This window comes from Monopterus albus, unplaced genomic scaffold (assembly GCF_001952655.1).
Source record: "Monopterus albus unplaced genomic scaffold, M_albus_1.0 scaffold66.1, whole genome shotgun sequence".
Lineage (NCBI taxonomy): Eukaryota > Metazoa > Chordata > Actinopteri > Synbranchiformes > Synbranchidae > Monopterus > Monopterus albus.
The window spans coordinates 1189296-1209845 of record NW_018127946.1 but is presented as its reverse complement, the minus strand read 5'-3'; the positions used below and the strand labels follow the sequence as shown (position 1 = coordinate 1209845).

The following is a 20550-nucleotide window of genomic DNA, read 5'->3' as shown; positions in this document are numbered from 1 at the left end:
AAATAGCGGGTTCAATCCCGAAGCTGACGGCTAGCCCGTGTGCTGTCTGCGTTCACAGCTTCATGAAGCGTGCACACGCTCTAGTGCGCGTGTCCGCAGCAGTATACGTACATGAACTACTGGGTTCAAATAGCCGGCTGGGGTAAACCTGAGAGGAAGTCCAGGTCCAGGTTCAAACATCATCAGTACTATGATTAACCATGGCAACAGGCCATGCTGGAAGGAGTACTGCTTTACTGCAGTAAAAGTACTAATAAAACACTAATACAAGAATGTTTAAATACTCCATGTCCAGCAGAGTAGCTACTCTGACCAGTTACTGCAGCAAAAGTAGAAATACCACAGTGTAAAAATTCTCTATTACAAGTAAAAGTCCCACATTCAAAAGTAAGAGTACAAAAGTATCTGCATCAAAATATGCTTACAGTAGTGATTATGTAGAATGGCACTTTTTACTGGATTAGAATTAATGATGCATTGTTGGAGCTGACGCAGCGAAGCCACCGAGATTCCCATTTAGACTGCAGCAATATTGCAAAAATCAGGAGCATCCTGTCTCAAAGTGATGCTGAAAAACTGGTCCATGCATTTGTTACTTCCAGGCTGGACTACTGTAACTCTTTACTATCAGGATGTCCCAATAATTCCCTAAAAAGCCTCCAGTTAATCTAAAATGCTGCAGCCAGAGTACTGACAGAGTGCAAAAGCACTTTTTTGATTTTGTTGAACCCTTGCCGAGAGCGCCTGACTTGTACATCGAGCAGTTTTGTTTTTTTTAATTGTTGTACATAAATAAAAGAAAGAACAAAATATAAGCAGCAGGTATCAAGATATCCAAACTTTTAGTTCCCATGTGTAAAACCTAATAAATATTAGATCCTACATTTCCCATAATGCAACGTGTTAGACCCTCCCTGCCTGGTAAGACCCCAAGTCATTCAAGCTCAAACTGTATATTTGTAATGCTCACTTTTTCTTATAAATAAGTTCATAATACCCTAAGAGAGGGTACTTCAGCAGTTTCCAATCAGTACATGAAAAGATTGTAGAGTACCTTAACTAAGTTGAATAAACCGGCTGTGTTTTGGATAAAAAGGTCTAAACAGTTAGCTAAAACAATGAAAAAGCAGTGGAAATAGTCTAAACAGTTAGCTAAAACAATGAAAAATCAGTGGAAATAGTTAGGCTGAAGCTATGGCTATAGTTAAAAGTAAAATAACATCATAGCAAAAATCGATTCAAATGAACATGTCTGGATCACAATAGGTGGTGGGGTACCTGAGTTCATCTGACAGGGTTGTTTTCCAAGGATACACAGATCTAAATGTTAAAAATTAGTGGACTGCCCTTTTAACCAGCATTCCTTGCAAACTGCTTGTGAAACATGGAGGAACAAACACGTTACTCAAAACAAAGATGGTGTCGAACTGCTACACATATCTAGCACAGTTAAACTGGGCAGGAGTTCCACACACCACCCAGTGTTAACAGTTTCCAGACCTCAGCACAACAGACACCTCCTTCTGGTATTTACAGGCCTCACACTATAACAGTCCACTGCACAATGGGGAATAAATGGCCATCTCCGCAGAGTCTGATTTGCTGTTACTGTTGCTTAGATTGTTGCATGCCAGGACGGGAAGAGAAAAGTTGCATTTGCAGTGAAAAGGTTTTAAGGGCTGCACTAAAAGCAAGGCTTTTTACTAAGCTGCTGTTGTGTTTTGTTCGAATAGAAAGCTGAGTAAGGATTCTGAGGTAATTTTCAACAAAGGTGATGTTGTACCCACAGAAACAAGACCGCGCTTCTCACTGATTTTGCATAAGTGCATAAAGATAAGAGAGGAATGGTGGTGAGCGCTATCTGTGGAGAACAATGGGTTCACATAAAACTCCATACTTGCTTCATACAATGGCAGCTAAAGACAGTATCCAGTAAGTGTTAATCCAGAGTGAACTTTAATGTAACACCTTTTTCTTGACAGCAAAGTTTATTTTAGCTTGTTTGTAGTTTGTTAGCCTTTAGGAAAACATCAAGTCACATAAAAGGAATATCTAGCTAACTGTCGTAAGATAAATCACTAACAAATGCACTTGGCTTTCTGCAGGGATGTGTGTGTAGTGCAGTGTTGGAAGCTTTCCAGTCGCAGAATTCTCAGAAAAACTTTACTCAGAAAAACCATGCATGGGGTGAGAATGTAAAGCATGTGTGGTTTACAGTTTGGTATGATTGTGCCATCCACTGCAGGAGCAAATGACCAAACACTGTGGCACAAATAATAATAACGTTTACTCTGTGTCCAGCTGCATGTTGAATTGAAGTCCTTCCACTCCGGTTGCTGCTGTCAAACTTTATTTAGTCCAAATCTTGCACGGTCAAGCCCAGAATACAAAATAAGAGCTAATTGAAAAACACTTTGTGAAGGTGCACAACTTGAGTTTCTAGATACATTTGACTGCACAAAAAAAACACAAAAATATTCAAAAATATGTGCACACACACTCGCTTTGATTCTAGCACTACAACTACAGTTGAAGTGTCTTATTTCATTAATACTTAAAACAGTTTTGTCAAATGTTTATTCATTTCAAATGGAGGAATCTATTGTTCAATTGCGAATGGTTGTGCTAGATTATTTTTCCAAAATGTTATTTAATAATTGGGCATATTACATGTTTTAAGAATAATTTTATTTGTGAGATATTTTGATAGCTCTCCTGTTTTACAGCAAATTAGTTGCATGTGCTTAACTTTAGCCTCAGCACTTTAGGAAATGGAAACGTTTATTCATTTTCTTGCAGACTTTTAGGTAAGATGATCGATACCATTTAAGCATCTGTCTACTTCATCTTGTAAACATGACTCCATTGTAACCTGTCTGGTGTAGGTTCCCTGCCCATGGTGTCCAAAGGCACCCATGTCATTATTCCTGTGGTGGATCACCTGGAGGACGAACGCTGGGAGGCCAAAATAGTAGAGCAGAACGGCAACAAGATCAAGCTGTCTGTCAACTCTCCAGCCAGTGCTGTGATCGGTCTGTATGGGCTCTCTGTAACGATCTCCTCTCTGAAGGATGGGCCTGCAAATACTCACAACTCCAACAAGAACATCATCATGCTTTTCAACCCTTGGTGTGAAGGTAAGATTGGCAGGTGGGTGTGAACAGGGCAAGGGGTTTACAGTACATGGAATGTAGAAGAGAGGGAGGAAATAATATGAGTCATAGGTGATAAGATGAGACAACTGGAGGAAGAGAAGACAGACGGTGTTACATAATGTTTCTGGAAAGAAATACACATCTGGCTAAAGATTAGATTTGAGGCAGAATATCTTCAGAAAAGGCCATATTTTTCTGACAGACAAACTGATACAACTGAATTAGCCAGGGAAGATGTTCTGATGTTATGATTAACACCATCATTCTGATGGCAGATACTGGCACAAAATACATTAGATATTTGTTTACCCTTGTAATCTCTGGGTATGCAACTCCACTGGCTACAGTTCAGGACAGCTGGCACGCTTGGTTATGCCTCTTAGACACAACATTGAGCATTTGCACCAAAACCAGGTTGTATGCGTGAAGGAATACAACTCCAACATTATTATGTTTGTGGGATTTACTGTATCAGTTAAACCTGCATTAACTGATTCTTTGGCCACTTAGAGGCAGCAGAAACGAGCTATGATCACAACATTGACCTAATGTTACCTTTTTTAGTTGATACGACTAATGCATTAACAAACTGATGCCTAGTTACACATCCAGCAGAGAAACATTGGCATTAATGTGAAGGAGTATTACTGCTGACCTGTGAGTGTGAGCCCAGTTCTCACTGCCTTTGTTACCTCTGGAGCCAGTCTCACAACAGACCTACTATGGCATAGATCTAAATAATAGTCAGACTTCAGACAGACATTTAAATTCATGCACTGTACAAGCTGTTTAGTTCTTCGCTACCTTAAGAGGGGCTGATTTGTCATGAATTCTGGGTGAGCTAAGACTTTCTTCAAACTAAAAACCATGGGAAACCAAGTAAGTGCACCAAACAGCTCAGCTCCCTTCACCCCAGCAGAAAAGCTTGGTCTTTTTTCACAGTTAAGAAGACATTTTATTCAAAGAACAAAATAACTTCTGGTAGCATAAAACCTGAACACAGTGCAAACAGAGCTGAGGTGCTGAGGCTTCCTAATGTTTGTATTTAAAAAGTAAAGTTTTTCTTAATGCACACTTATTATTCTCTTTTTTTACATAAGAAATCATTAGGAAACAAGGTCCGTTGATTAGTCTGCTGAATTTCTTTCACTGTGCTGAGCAATGCAATCTATCCACACAGGATGTTTGACAGAAGTGTGTTTTCTACCAGAGTGTGGTTTGTTAAAAAATCAGTGGGGGAATGTTTATGAAATGTCTTCAGTCATGACATTAAACAAACCAGTGGGCCTATATAAAACTTGTTAGGCTATTTCTTGCAGCTGTTAAAGCAACATTTATAGAATGCATTTTTTCTTTAATAAAACAATTTTCACTTTTCTTATTTTGTCATTTAATTCTTCTTTTACTGGCTTTGCTTTTATGCTATTAATGAAAATAGAGTCAATGTGGAGCCTCTCTTGAGTATGTGGACCTAATGCCGAAGCAAGCTGTACACTGAACTGACCCATCTGGGTCGACAGTAAGCAGCTGTCGATCCTCTCTCCACTTTGCAAAGTGTCCTGGCTCAATGCAGCCTCCAACCAAGATGTAAGCTTGTAAGCTTTTGTAAGCTTTTGTCAGCTTGCAGTCAGCCTGGGAGTTGTCCAGTGTCCTAACAACAGTCATATTTCTAGGATTTGTTTTTTTGAGTCCTGTAAAATATGACGATATGCTGCTCTAAATCTTTTTCATACCCTTTCATTTGGACAGCTAGCTGTAGTTTTTGCACTCAAATAGTATTTGTTCTTGGTGAGTGACGTTCTGAGAAAGCCGTGGATCAAGGCCAATAGAAGTAGGATCATCACGTAGCCACAGTGTTACCTCTGTTGTCACACACGTGCAAGCGCTGACATTGATCATCCAAATCAGATTTTATTGTTGTTTGCACTATAGACTGTTCACACATGACAGCACTTTACTTTGATGTATTTTTAAAATATTTTTATCTTGTATAGTCTATTGGCAAAGGGGCATTAATTACTGGGGGATGCTTTTTTTGAAATTCAGCAGAGGCAAGGATATATGGACCAGAGGGGAGGGCCTTCTGCTCCACCTTCCCCCAGCAAAACACACACAGTTTTGCAACACAAAAGAATTAAGTATTGTGGACTTGATGAATCTGATAAAAAGACTGCTTCATTGTGGGTTTGCTGCTTTTGGCAGCATGCCCATTCTCCTCTCTCTGCTTGCACTCTGTTTTTCCCAAAACAAATCATGGCCACACCCTCATAATAATCATAATCCTACAATTACTGTATAAAAAAAGGCTATGGAGTGAACTCAGAGTAATTTCTCACATTTACTGCCTCCATGTGTAGTTCCTATTTTTACATGCCATTTCCCCCCAGTCTTGCCCCTCTACGCTATCCACTGACCTGACCTCCACTCTCTGTTCCTTGGCCTCCGCCTGCTCCTTCTAATCCTCCTGTGTGTCTGTTTCTCCCTACATTCCAGAAATATTTAGCAAGGAGTAAAAACTAAAGTTATCACAGCTGGCAGATTCTGTCAGCCTCACCTCCCTCTACTTTCTCCAGTAAAATCTTAAGAAACCTTGTTCTGCTCCTCTCTCTCTCTCTCTCTCTCTCCCTCCCGAGCATAACTTCCCCTCTTTCTCTCAGCTGTGACTCATGGCTTTGTTAAACCTCTCCCTTCCACTTGCTTTTTCTCAACATTCTTGAATACTCTGCTGCTTTTACTTGTTTCCTCTTCTTTCTTTTTGTCATGTTCCATTTCCCACCTAGCATTAACCACAAATAAAACATCCACCCATCCATTAACCATCCATCTATCCATTATCTATATCACTCATCCTGAATAGGGTTGTGGGGGGGTGAGAGGTGGGGTACACCCTGGACAGATCACAAAGGAAACAGCAAGAGATAAAGAGAGGGAAAAAGAAAGATGCATATTTGTGAAGCTCATGTCAGGGGATGCATAGCCAAGTCATGTTTCCCACACATGATTTTGGGCTTCACTGCAAGCTCCATGGGGTCGGTGTGCCTCTTTAACCAGTTCCTGGCCTGGGGAAATCTTCCACATAATTTGTGAAAAGAAATCCCACCATATCTTAAATGGTTTAGTTACTGAAGAGGTGAATAGAGCATGAGTTCTCGGTTCACTTTCACAGATATGGTGAAAGATGAAATAAACCAGTACCTTAACTAGACTAGATGATTTAAAGAAATTGTACAGTTTAACAAAAAAAGCATATATTTCTTGTCAAGGTTGGGTTAAAAGGATCTGACAATTATACATCATTGTAGGATGTAAATGTGTATTGCTATAATTGTTTTGTTCAGATATAAATGTGTAATGTCTTTCCAGAGGACACAGTGTTCCTGGATGAGCAGGACGAGAGGAAGGAGTACGTGCTGAATGACATTGGAAGGATTTACTATGGCACAGAGAATCAAATTGGTGCACGCACCTGGAATTTTGGGCAGGTATGGAGTATCAGGGCAAGGGGTCACTGGAAAGTGCTTATTTTTTTGAATGATCATTGCATCATTTATCTGTGGCACTGAGCCTATTTGTTCCTATTGAATATATTAATTTATTTAACAGCATCAAATATGTAGATTTATTGTAGGAAGTGGTAAGTTAGGCGCTGTTGTTTTTATTTAATGCTTCTCAAACTGGAGTAAGCTGTATATTTGTGTGTGGCTGATACAAAACGTCAGTGCGAGTGAGACGGTTTTATGTTTTTAATAGTTTTAGGACAACAACGGAGTTCTACTGTATGACTCAGACAAATAAAATACATCAGACTTTAGCCACAATACTTGCTTTCATGAGATTTTCTGACAATAAGAAAAATATAGACTATCATTAGAAATAACCATTCATTGTGAAGCATATTGTCCCAAAGCTGAAAAGAAGCCACAGATGACTGAAAGCCTCTATTTAACGTAACCAACATGCTCATGCCAAATTGACCTCCTTTGCAAACACCACACTTTTGCTGCAGTAGTGTTTTTCTTTAGCTTTATTAATGGTCAGCAGCGTAGGCTTTATCTGCTTTTTGTGCTGAAAGAACAGCACAATGTTCCTGTTTTGTGCTGTAAAGCAGATAATAAATGTGAATGCTGTGAAGAAGCTGCATATCATATAGTTGTGTTGGAGTTGTTTGTTTACAAAAAATTCTTTTGATTTCTAAATGTTTCTGTAAAAGTTTGCAATTTTCCCAGAATATGAACTCCCCTCATTTGAGTGAAGTACTTTTCTTTGCTGATGATGTTTTTTTTTTTTTTGTAGTTTCATGAGGGAATTCTAGATGCGTGCCTGTTTGTTCTGGAGAAGAGTGACATGCCTCCATCTGGTCGACGGGATCCTGTCAATGTAGTCAGGGTTATTTCTGCTATGGTGAGCAAATGTACCAAGTCTATAACCTTTTTCATATGTGTTAAGTACATTTTCTATCATCATCCCACCAGTATTGCAGAAACACTAATTTAGAAATAGTGATTTTAGAAATACTGAAGTCAAGAGTCCAGGTCATAATATGATTCGCTCACCTTTATAATTTAATTTTCAAAAAAATGTATTTCCCAGCCTGAAATTATTTTTAAAGCATTTTTCATTTTTCATTCACATATTTTTGAAGTCTATTGAATACTAACAATCTAAAAATACTAGAAATAGCCTAAAAAATACCCATCATGTGTTAAGTCTTTGAACTGTAAAACTAAAACCCTCATGTTTCCAGAGAAAATCAGTATCCGCTTTATTTTCCAGTTATGTTGAACACACAAGGAATTTGACTCTGGTACAAAACACAAAGAATATCACCTCGCAGTCATCTTGAGCAGCTACAAACCTAATCACTTATCATGTCCTGCCTTGAAAATGGTTATATGTACACTTATAATTGACTGTGATCCACCTTTTTTCAGATAAATGCTCAGGATGACTTTGGGGTTCTGGTTGGGAACTGGTCTGGCAATTACTCTGATGGAGTCTCACCTGCAGCGTGGAGCAGCAGTGTGGAGATCCTGAGGAAATACCACTCCACCAATGGAACGCCTGTGTCGTATGGCCAATGCTGGGTCTTCTCTGCGGTCACTACAACAGGTGAGCATGTGATGGTGTGAGGGGATGGTGGAAAAGCAGTGTTGATCATGATCATCCTGGCCATGGCTTCTGGTCTGTCAGGCCGTTAGTGCTCTCTGCTTTGTTATAGTAGACTTTATGCATGCAGTGTCCATCACATGATAACTAGCTAACCTTACATAGCATAGCACCTGTTAGCAAGTTGTAGCTCACATACATCCTACATACCTTGAACTGTCATTCCTGTCATACCTCCTACTTCTGTCACAGATAAAGCCATATGTGTTGCTCTCAATCAAACAGGATAAATAAAGGTCCATGCAGTCATGCAAATTCCATTATAGTAGAAATGTGAAGTCATTTTGATCATGTCTTTTCATCTGAGAACATAAGTCGATTAATGACCTATCAGTAAAACTCAGCTTTAATCACTCTGTCTTTGTTTCCAGTGCTCCGGTGTCTTGGCATACCGACCCGCAGTGTGACCAACTTCCAATCTGCTCATGATACCGACACATCCCTCACTACAGATGTGTATTTAGATGAGAATATGGAGCCGATTGACTACCTCAATAGTGACTCTGTCTGGTAAGATGTGCAGCCTTGCCTGGCCAGCACACCCTGCTAGAAGAATTGCCTGCTGCTAAATCTATACCTTAAGAATGAACTGTATATTTAGATCTGCTTTGAAAGCAGCCCTCCACCCCTAACTTGAAACCCCAGAGATGTCATGTTCTTTCACTTAACTGCAACTCATCTCAGCCTGCAGAGGCCAATCTGGTATTTACATGCTATCTGTTAATACTATTAATGTCCTTGGAATGTCCATTAGCTATGCAGTAACAGCACACCAGTCACTTGCTGCAGTGTTAGTAAATGTGGCAATGTTAGCCAGTTTCATCTGTATCAGCAATTCCTGTTTAACTGGAAAAAATACTTGTCAATTATTGATGAATATTTTATCCTTGATTGTTCCCCAAATGCTTCACACTGCTTTTGCCCACCTTGCACACATGTTCATAAAGATTTAGTAAAATAAATTTAAATATATGATATGCTTCTAAAAAGTCTGAATGAAAAAAGTGTGTTATGAAATCTTTAAAGAACAGTTAAGGAAATATGCTTATTCACTTAATTACTGAGTGTTAGATGATAAGATCGGTACCACTCTTGTAAATCATGGAATCATTAGCTTAGTTCAGCATAAGAGACTGGAAACAAAAGGGAAAGTGTGAGCTTGCTCTGCTAAAAAAAAAAAGGATAACATCACATTGACCAATCCAGGCTAGCTTTGCTCCCATATTTCCAACCTCACATGTAACTTCAAGTTAACATATCTCAACCCCATTTTTCCTTAGGAATTTCCACGTCTGGAATGACTGCTGGATGGCCAGACTAGACCTGCCTCCTGGTCATGGAGGATGGCAGGCTATTGATTCCACTCCCCAGGAGACAAGCCAGGGCACTTTCCGCTGTGGCCCCGCCTCTGTCAACGCCATCCGCTCCGGCCATGTCTACCTCAAACATGACACACCTTTCATCTTTGCAGAGGTGAGTGCTAGAAATTGGCAAGTGAACATAAATCTTTGCTATTTACTCTCTCTAGCTTTTTTTTTAATGCATTACCAAAGTCAGAGGAAGGCAAATTACAGTAAACTGTAGGTATTCAGGAATTAGGGGGTCATATATTAAGTATAAACTGTAAAGGTTTTAGATTTAACAGATATAATTTAATGCCTGTCAGCAAACACCTTCTCCAGTAGCAACCATTATGGTCAAATAGGTATGAATGCTTGTTTCTTGTTAGACAAAGAACAAAACTCACTTGTAGTATTCACAAGAGTGGAATTTCATATTATACCAAATGCACAAGGAATGATGCAGCTTTTGATTCAACTTCATCATCAGTATGGAAGACAAACTTGTCAAACTCTAAGTTTTGGGCTCATCATGCTTGTTGGTGCTTTCTCATCAGGTTAACAGTGATAAGATTTACTGGCAGAGAAACCTGGATGGTACTTTCAGCCAGATCTACGCTGAGAAGAAGGCTGTCGGCCACTACATCAGCACCAAAGCAGTGGGCTCTGACGAGCGGGCCGACATCACACACCTGTACAAACATGAAGAAGGTACTGGCAAGCATATTTTACTTTACTGAAAGTAGTTTTGCTATAGATTGATGTTTCAGAAGCAGAAAGAATTATGTCAACACTTCATGGAACTATCTTAAAATGAAATGTCTTGCTGCATCGATCATTTTGCTGTAGTGTACATAGATTCCCCTGATATCACCCCTCAGCTGTTCATCTGCTTCATTATAATCAAATAATTATCTGGTTGCTTTGTTTGGAGGGACTGTGCTATATCTCTTGTATTTCAGCCAGAATAAGGTGCACCCACCTTATTCTTCCTTTTCCCACTCAGGTTCTGAAGAGGAACGTATCGCTGTGGAGACTGCTAGTCGCTATGGCAGCAAGCCAAATATCTACTCTACACCTATGGCAGAGGACGTGAATGTGGAGGTGAGGATGGCGGGCGAGGGACCCAGGATGGGTGGCGACGCCAAGCTGAGCATCTTGGTGAAGAACCTGAGCTCGCAGCCTCGTCGGACCACTCTGCATAGCCAGGTGGCTGTCATGTACTACACTGGTGTGCTGAAGGGCACCATAAAGAAAGAGGAGCTACCTGTGGAGCTTATGCCCAATGAAGGTTGGCATGCCATTCATCCTTAATGCTGCTTCACTAACAATCAATCAAATAATTATGTATATGTGAAAGAGCTCTCTCATAGTGACAAATCCAAACAGTTACCAGACTTTGTTGTTTCCCTCAGCTTTGATAAAGTTTGCTAATATTAGTCACCAAATGCCAAGGGAATTTTGCTAATATACAACATTTAAGCCTAGGCTAAAACTTATAGTGAGCTGAGTTGTAGCCAGGTGTCTTTCTAACATGGTGGCATTAGTAGGTCTGGATCCAAAAATCTGTTAAACTGTGTCATGGTAGACACAGTGGAGAAAATAATTTGTCAGGTTCTGTTAATTAACCTAAATCTCATTAAAGGAGTAGTTTGACATTTTGAGAACTACACATCTTTTTCTTTTGGGAGTTAAATAAGATTGATACCACTCTCGTACCTGTAAGCTAAATATGAAGCTACAGCTTAGCTAGGTTTTTCTGACGAAACCTGAACACCAGTCAGTTTTACCCTTCCATTTTTGCTCTCATTGAACAAATGAGATATAGCATTTTAGTGAACTTTAGAGGTGATGGTACAATAGGTTAGGTTAGGTAGTAGTAGGTTTTTTTAAGTTTGGTTAGGGCCAGACTAGCTGTTTACCTCTGTTTCTGGTCCTACTGCTATGATAATAATGCAAAATAAATAAAAGAAAGAAAAAACCTTGTCATAGTAAAATGCTGAATACCTAACCTAGTCTGACACTTGTCTTGTAACTCTCCACACAGAAAAATCCATTGAGTGGGTGCTGCCCTACCAGCAGTACCAAAACCAGCTGGTGGACCAGGCAGCGCTATTGCTAACCCTCTCTGGAAAAGTCACTGAAACCCAACAAGTGTTAGCCAGCCAGACCACTTTCAGGCTCCGTACACCTGACCTCAGTATCACGGTGGGTTTTTAATTAGTATTTTGTTTGTTTGTTCATACAGTTAGCATTGTTTTGCCATAATAGCATAATTTTGCAGTGTAAAACTTCGCTCTGGAACTTTGGGCAAAGTTGAACTTGACCCTCCTGACTAATTTTGAACGTTTCTTTGGCAGCCTTTGGGAGAAGCTGTGGTTGGTAAGGAGATGGCAGCCAAGATCACCTTCACCAACCCTCTGCCGCGCACACTGAAGGACGTGGTGTTCAGAGTGGAGGGCCTGGGCCTGCAGCAGGGCCATGAAGTGTTTGTAGGGTAAGAACATGAGCTATCTCTCTCTTTTTGCCTGCTTTTGTCCTACCACACATACCCCCCTACCCTGACCCACATTTCCTTCTCTAGACTAATATTTCATTTCTCCTTGTCCCATTCAGTGACATTGGTGGTCACGCCACAGCGACGGTAACAGAGCACTTCATCCCCACCCAGCCTGGACCCAGGAAGCTGGTGGCATCTCTCGACTGCAAACAGCTCACACAGGTGCACGGAGTGGCTGATATAAATGTTCTTGAACAATGAGAGGGAGCCGTCAACATCGTTTCCTGTTCAGTTTTTCTCACATCGCTTTTGCCTTATAAAGTGTACACTGTAATTATATGAACAAAGTTAAGTAGCTTAATTTCATACTATCAGATGTTTTGTATTACAAATTTTTTATATTTTAAACTATGAAAAGACAATTAACAACTGTAGCATTATCAGTATTTATTTCATATAAACTCTCACTTTTGCCTTACACTGTGGTCAAACTGTGGTGAAGAAACATGCAGCAGCATATTGATATGTAGGCCTTGACAGGAAATAAGTGCTTTAATTAACAAGTATATTCATATTGTATATTGAAGTTAATAAGCTGTTACATAGATTGTCCTAACTAATGCATTTCTAGACACTGAAAAAAGCATGTGAACGTGCAGTCTTGTCTTTGTGATAATGTAAATACATTATGTGTATTACTCATGCAGCTTGTCATAAAGTGAACCAAGTATACGAAAAGTATATTCAGACAAAACGGACCTCATCTTGCCTTAAATGAAGGAAGGATACTGTGAAATGTTTTGAAAGAGAATGATGCTGAAATTGGCACCGACATTCAAAGGGCACACTGGAATTTCCCATGTTGCCGAAATGAAAATAGAAAGATAGTTTTTCTGTACGAGTTAACACCGATTTCCAAAAATTGAATTCTACAATGACATGGGTTATTTTAATAATCAGATGAAATGAAGTTATCCCTGCTTTCCTAACAAGCTAACAGTTAATTCACCATAGCTTATAAGATTCTAGCCTGTTTAACTTCAGCATTCAGTATACAATGTGAAAGAGACTATTTTAATACCATTACACTATTTATCTACCTAGACCAGTTTTTTTATTGTATTGTCAATAAAACCTGCACTGAACCGATGGCCTGACAAGTCTTCACTGGTTAGAGATTAGAGAGGGTGAAATTATGATGTAATTCTGAGAACACAGAGGAAACAAGCACCAGCCTGTAACTTTTAATTTCTTCAGTGTAGATGTTTAATCATTTAGACAAAATGGGTGTTGCATGAGGGACAATAACCAACAAGTCATTTCAACTGTGAAACTTGAGGCGACACACCCAAGGTGCATTTCATTATATAAGACACTGATAATGTATATATTTATAAGTGTCTCCTGGGTACAGAGCTGATGACTATAAAGTAGTGACGATATTGGAACTGTGACCTACATATTGTGCTGTTTTTCCCTTTCCTCTGACATTTTTGTGGTTAACAATGGCAGACAGTTAAGGTCAAGCTATAAATGTCTGATGCTTGTCCACACCATGTTCTCTGATTCATCTCTTATGCTGCTTCCCAGTTTTTTGATGCACATTGTAGTGCTGTAGTCTGTCTTTTGACTCTATATTAACTGCAGTCTGTAAAGACATGCATGGCACGAAGGGTGCTGATGGGATATCACTGACTATATTTACTCAAGTTCAATATTAAGTTGCATGGATTTAATGCTACTTTATAATTCTTGTCCACCTCTTTACAAAAAATACTGGATTATCTACTCTTGTATTTATTTGACAGCAAGTGACAACAGAAAGTGAGTTTTTGTATGTAAAGTTTGAGTTCATAAAATATTTAAACACATATGTCTAATAACTGCATAAGTGGTAAAGAATAAATGTACTACATTTTATCAAATACAGTAATTTATGTAGTTTTGAGGTACTTCTACTTGAGTATTTTCATTTTCTCTCCTAAATATATTTCAGACATTTTTTTTTATTTAATCTACAACTAGTTACTTTACTGATAATTAAAAATATAACAAATAAATGGTCTATTTATATAGGTTAAAACAAAAAATGCTATTGCTTCACAAGCTACTCCCCATTACATAAGGTAATTAAAACCTTTACCAGATGCAACGTTAAAGTGACAATCCATTACAAATGATAGTCCAATAATATACATTATTGTGAAATGGACCATTTCACATGAGTACTTATACTTTTGGTATGCTTTGATACTAAAACCTACTTAAGTAATGGCTTCTACTTGTAACAAACACTTTATTCACAATTGTTTTTAAGTCAAAGATCAGATTTTTATTATATGTAGTATAATAATTAGTATTAAGTATATAGTTTTACTTAAGTAACATTCTGATTACGAGACTTCCACCATCCATTCATCGCCACTACAAACAAGCTTAAATCTCACAGTTAACCTAACGGGAGTAACATGTGATACTGACCTCTCCTGGTCGGGCCACAAAGTGCATCACTTGGTTACTACAGTAGCAGACCTGAAGGAGGTCACGTGTTAAAGAAGCTTTTCATTTTTCAAGGTATAAAATACAAACAGTTGTTTTATACTGTGGGAAAGACATAAAAGAAAAACAAAAATCAAAGAAAGCATGACCTATAGTACGGTTGATGTCAGGCACAAAAAAGTGAATCAGTAGCTGTGGGCCTGCTCTGTCATAATACTAAATACAGCAGTTAAATATCAAGAGCTTTGCTACAATAAAATTAGTAACTTCTTACAGTAAGAACAGGATTCAGAACCTAATTACATTCAGACATACTGTATGTATGTAGAACTACATGACGTCTAGAAATCCCCAATAACAAAATCATCCATCATACTATATTTCAGGACACTATCAACAATAATACAACCTCTATACTCCCCTCCTCCCAGACATATACAAACACACATGTAGTCAGTTAACAGAATTACAGATATTTTGGACCACTTTGTTGAACTCTTCAGGTTGATCGGCATACACATGGTGAGAGGCGTCTTTTATCAGCTGCGAAGTGGAACAGATAAACAATCAGGATGGTCAGCAATTACATCATGTAGCTAAAGTAAATGATACTCATTTAAACCTGAAGTGCACAATTTAGACTTATAATAATATTTCCCTCATGTCTCTGTGTATTTACTCACCATCACTCTGGTGTTGGTCTGATTCCTAATCTGGAGCACTCTGTCTCCAGATGAGCTGTCCACCCAGGACCACTCTCCATAAAGCATGGTGAGGGGCATGGAGGGTGGCAACATGTGAATCCGTTGTAGCATTGGCCTCTTAGCCCAACCCAGATGCTCTACCATGACCCGGAAACCTACCTCTCCACTGCGAGGGGATAAAGGAAATGGAAAAAGGTGGTAAGAACTTGCAGGCATTACGTTCCACTGTTAAAAATGGGATTATGTGAAGCACATGTTGACTTGCCTTGGGGTTTGTGCGTTGCAGTGGTATATGTACTGTGTCATTGTGTTATCATCAAAGATATCATCGAATTTGCTTTTGAAATCAGGACGGAGTCTGTGCACCAAGCCTGGACCTGAATCAGTAACACAGCGTTCAGTGTGTGGGTATTATGTGGCACAGCACACTAAAAGACAAAACAATAACATACTGTGTCTTACCCCATGGGCCTGCTGCTCTAATGACAGCCAGCGGGTTGAAGAAGGAAAACACTGTCAGAAAAGCTTTCACCCAGCCAGGAGGGCGCGGCCTCTTCACCACCTCTGCTGACTGACTCTGAGCCCCCTCAGTCACTGGCTGGGGTCGCTCAGGGAAGCCCCAGGGGTCTACCAGGATAAGATGTGACACTCTGCAAACAGAAAGCACAATACCTTATAATATACTATCAGCTTAGGTACACCATAGTGTTGCGTGCACTGCTGCCTTTTTTGGATACCTACCGTCTTAAAGTCTGGAATTTTCTACACACAGACAATTTCTCATTTTGAATTTTTTCTCATCAGGTATCTAAACTAGACAATAGATACTATGCAAAAGGGCAAACCTGAAAATACAGTATCTCACCCATATCAACATATTCCTGTGGATGTTTTTGCGTGTTTTAGTACAGGATATAGGCTTAAAGCAGCATTAACACATTTTTGGTCACTTAGGGCAGTGAAAAAAACTACAGCAATATTTGCATTCAATATGCTGTCTCCTCAGAGCTCCTTTTTGCACTATGCTCACCAGCTACTAGCTAACTTCATGTGCTTGTCTGTCCTCAGTGATGGGCAGGCACACAAAAAGTGAGACTAAACCAAAACAAAGTTTAAGGCCATGACACTTAAAATAATGGGTTTTGTACCAGAATGGAACTGCCGATCTGTGTTTCTCTATGGGTTTGTGCCTACAAGCGGCCCCTTTCACAGTACTCACAAGCTGCATCTCAATTCAGGGGATGGACCCTGCGTAGGCTGCATTTGAAGACCGAATGTGTCACAGAACTGCAACAAGGCCTTCCCATTGAAGGATGCTTCAAATGTGGCCTTCTTTCCCTGGGTAATGAAGGCTCCAAGTGGTGGATCTTTCGCAGCCCACATTGTCCCACAATTCTTTGCATGCTGGCAGAGTGCAGCTGTCAAGGTTGCTAAGCGAGAGGAACAGCACTTCGTAGCACAACGGTAGAAGCAGGAACAGTTGCTAGACTGTTTCATTTCGATTTGGCCCATAGTTTGACCTTCACAGTCTACAATGGCTACAAAGATGTGACCTTCGTATACTGCACCCTCCGAAGGACGCGGCCCCTGAACTGAGACACAGCTATAGTCATTTGATCCACTGTTAATATAAAAATATTGATTAGTGTAGCTTTAATTTTTATTTAGAGGAATAGTGACACAGAGAAATATGTTTATCTGTTTTTTTGCTGAGAGTTTGTATGAGAACCACCTGTATGGAAAAATTAACCTACAGCACACAGAGCGTAATACTGGGGAAACAGCTGGTCTGGCTCTGTCCCAGGATAACTAAGTCCAACTACCAGCATCACCAAAACTTTCTGATGGAGTTTTTACATTTTGTTTAATTGGCACAAAAACCAAAGTGTAACTATAACAAGTGTGGTTTTACAGGGGTCTTTATGCTAAGCTAAGTTTAGTGGCTGGTGGGGTAGGTCAACCTTTACCATAAAAACAGACATGACAGTGGTAACTAACGCTCAGCAAGAAAGCAAACGTGCATTTCCCAAAAGGTCAAACTACCCCTTTAAGATGATGCTCTTTTTTATTTTGCTAACACTAACCAGGATATATTTGTAATTATATGACATCAGTTGGACTTTTGTAGTTCAGCTTGATTGATTGAACTGGGTTCCTGCTTAGATTGGCACGAGTCAGCACTGGTTAGTGTTATCACTATCACCTGCACTGATCACACTGTGTAGTTAGAAATACCTGAGTTGTAGTGTGGGTTGATGACACTAAAGAAGGCAGTCATATCGAAACGTAAGCTTCTGTCTTCAGCCATGTAATTTTTTAAGGTAAAAAGAAAAAATTCTGAGATATCGTTCAGAGTGCGGAAGCCCCTAGTTTTTGATGATGACTGTTGCTTTTTTACTGACTGCACCCGACTAGCACTTTCAGCATAGTTGTTGTTTTGAACACTAATGTTCAACATGACACATTCTGTGTATGATACTCAAATACAATCTCTGCCTAATATATTTCAGTTGAACTTGACTTACTGAGGTTCATAATACTTTATACATTATTACCTAGAAGGGTACTGAATAGCATAAGAGGTAGCCAGGTACCCCCCCAGACTATGCCCCAGCAGAATCATGTTCTCTAGGCCAACAGACTGTCTCCACTGTTCAATAGAGTTGACAAACTGCTCCTCTGCCTTTGTAGCATCTGAGGGGAAGTGAGGTCTGGAACTCCTGCCAAAGCCCAGGAGGTCAAAGGCGTAGACAGGCCGTGACTGGCTCAGCGTGTCCAGGTTCCTAATCCACAGGCCTACCCCTCCTCCAAAACCATGGACCATGACTAGGGGAATTTTAGCAGCTGTGGGGTAGAGAGAAGAGAGAAGATGTCAAGAAGGTATGACATTAACCATTAAATGACAGCTGCTGTCTCCTGATTAACCGAGTTAGAGGAGAGTGGCACCTTGTTCTGCAGGTTTGCGAACTGCTTTGTTGGTAATGGTCATAGTCCATATTCGATCCTGGTTTGGTAGGGTCACAAACCTAGCCCACAAGTCATTCTGAATACCTGTTGTGATCAGACAAAGAAGTGTAATGATTAGCACACCCCCAGCAAGGCTGTGTGTTATTGCTGCAGCCAGTGTCATGGCTATCATATTACACTTACAGTAGCTCAAGATGGAGAACAATGGAGAATATTTTGAAAAGGGTTACCACCTTCAATATATCAATTACTTCCCAGTGGTGCAAAAAAATACTCTAAAACTAAAAGTAGCAAAACAACAGTGTAAAGTAAATGAACTTAATTATTTTTCACAATTGTTAGCTCATAGTGGTTATATTATCAGCCAGTGTATGTGAACAAACTCTTACAAGCAAGAATCTTTGACTCTGCAGTCTTCAAAAGGGACATGGAGGTTGGACGCCAGGAAGGCCACCAGCTCCAGACTGAGCTTGACCTAACAGGAGAGAGAGATGTGAGAAGAACTATAGGGGAGGAAATGTTCGACTCATGCTGATGGCAGAATATTAATGCTACTGGCAAGAGTCCACTGTAGTCACTGTTATCATTATTTGTCTTGAGAACGAGAGCTATGGAGTCATGTTTCACAACCATCACTCTGTCAAAGTCAATGTCCAGAACCTACAGTAGCGGTGTAGGTTTAAATATTAATCCTGGTTACATATGGCCTCTTTAGTAACTTATTTCACTTTGACAGTAGTTCAATGCACTAGGGTCTTCAATGAACAGAAGTGGGTTCAACGCCCACTTCCTTAGATTGGAGGCAGAAATAAGCCACCTTTCTACCCTTACCATCAATACACCAGGTAGCCTACACCACCCGGCATTTCAGCTGTTCTAATCCACATGCAGTTCAGATTTGCTGAGTCACAGCTTCACCCAACCTAATCCCTGTTAGGACTGTGCTGTGCGTGCTGTCCAAACCCACAATTCTTAACATCTACAAGTCATTTTATGTGTTTTTTTTATGTCACATCCGTACATGTAACATTTTCGCGGTATAAAGTTCGGTGGCACTTTTCTAAAATGTCTAACTTTTTATTTGTTTTCTAAGAGTACTGTCACGTGGATACAACACAATGTCTAAAATAATGTGACGCCCGCTGGCTCGGTTGAGAGGAGCTGGCCTGACCCTGTCCCATACCCGATACCTGACAGTTAACTAGCCAGCAGTGTGCCGGCACCTGGCTCAACAAGGAGGAGAACACCTGGTTTGTCTTTTGTGGTTTTATTGAACGTGGTATGGAGACAAATGGAAACGCTGTCCAAACTGGCACCATGAGCTCTCTAAAGAAAATAATGAAAGAATAAACAACACATCTCCCAGAACTTCACCATCGCCCACCAACAGAACCAAACCAACACGCCCACCTGTCACCCCTCTTATACCCTCCCACACCTGTTCTTCCCCCCCATCCCACATTGGCCAGAACAGCGGTACCACACACAGTAAGTGGTGACCAATACATGCACAGCTTTCACAACAGTGTCAAACCCATTTGTACACAACAGAACACACGAACATCGGCGGCCGGGCAGGGCCGCCACAATAATATCTAAAGCTACATGCAAATAGATTAGAAAAGTTTTTAGGTACAGTGACACGGCACTGTGTATTACACATGTCCTGATACACGACTTTAAAAGGGGAAGCAGTGTGTTGAGGAAATGTTTCCCCCATATAGCTACGTATCAAAAATACTTACTCTGTCTCACAGTCGTTCTGCACTGGAGCTGTGGTTGTAGCATTGGTTGACATATTCCTGTGACTACAATCTATTAATCAAAAGTCAACAATCATAATGTAATGACAAAACGTTCCCCCGTGTCTCCTTTAAAATCGCCCTAAATTACATAATAGTAGATCCTTGTGTTTTGTATCGCCCACATTCCTAACGTCATCTTACCAAACACAGAGATCGTTTACTAATAAGATCCATCAACGTGACCAAAAATCATCACTCATCTTCTATCCAATTGTTCTGGAGGGGTGTTCAGTTAACCATAAGTGAATTTTCGCACTGCTTCTCTGCACTATATAGTAAGTGTTTATTAGCAACCAAAGTCAATGAATGTACGGTACATTTATTGTTTTGGAATATTGCTAGTGCTGCCCGCATTCTCTATGTGCATTTTTATATGGATTAAAAATTAATGGGAAAAACACCCTCGTAACACTC

General features: G+C 40.0%; 2 protein-coding genes across 2 annotated transcripts in view; one reads left to right on the top strand and one right to left on the bottom strand.

Annotated features, from left to right (window-relative positions):
• tgm1l1 (transglutaminase 1 like 1) overlaps positions 1–14094 on the top strand; it is a 22804-nt gene extending 8710 nt beyond the window's left edge. Inside the window, exons 4-14 of the mRNA XM_020604521.1 lie at positions 2886–3137; positions 6519–6637; positions 7449–7556; positions 8087–8264; positions 8693–8831; positions 9602–9794; positions 10219–10372; positions 10668–10952; positions 11709–11869; positions 12022–12158; positions 12278–14094. Of these exons, the coding sequence (XP_020460177.1) occupies positions 2886–3137; positions 6519–6637; positions 7449–7556; positions 8087–8264; positions 8693–8831; positions 9602–9794; positions 10219–10372; positions 10668–10952; positions 11709–11869; positions 12022–12158; positions 12278–12422 (1871 nt within the window). The 3' untranslated portion in view covers positions 12423–14094. The remainder of the gene's footprint in view (positions 1–2885; positions 3138–6518; positions 6638–7448; positions 7557–8086; positions 8265–8692; positions 8832–9601; positions 9795–10218; positions 10373–10667; positions 10953–11708; positions 11870–12021; positions 12159–12277) is intronic.
• A 425-nt stretch (positions 14095–14519) lies between these two features.
• abhd4 (abhydrolase domain containing 4, N-acyl phospholipase B) lies at positions 14520–20281 on the bottom strand. Its single transcript, XM_020604522.1, has 8 exons — positions 20077–20281; positions 18721–18806; positions 18311–18415; positions 17920–18208; positions 15827–16014; positions 15630–15741; positions 15344–15530; positions 14520–15203 (listed from the first exon to the last, which is right to left on the bottom strand). Exons 1-8 carry the CDS (start codon positions 20127–20129, stop codon positions 15114–15116), a joined length of 1110 nt encoding a protein of 369 aa, XP_020460178.1. The 5' UTR covers positions 20130–20281; the 3' UTR covers positions 14520–15113.
• Positions 20282–20550: the final 269 nt, after the last annotated feature.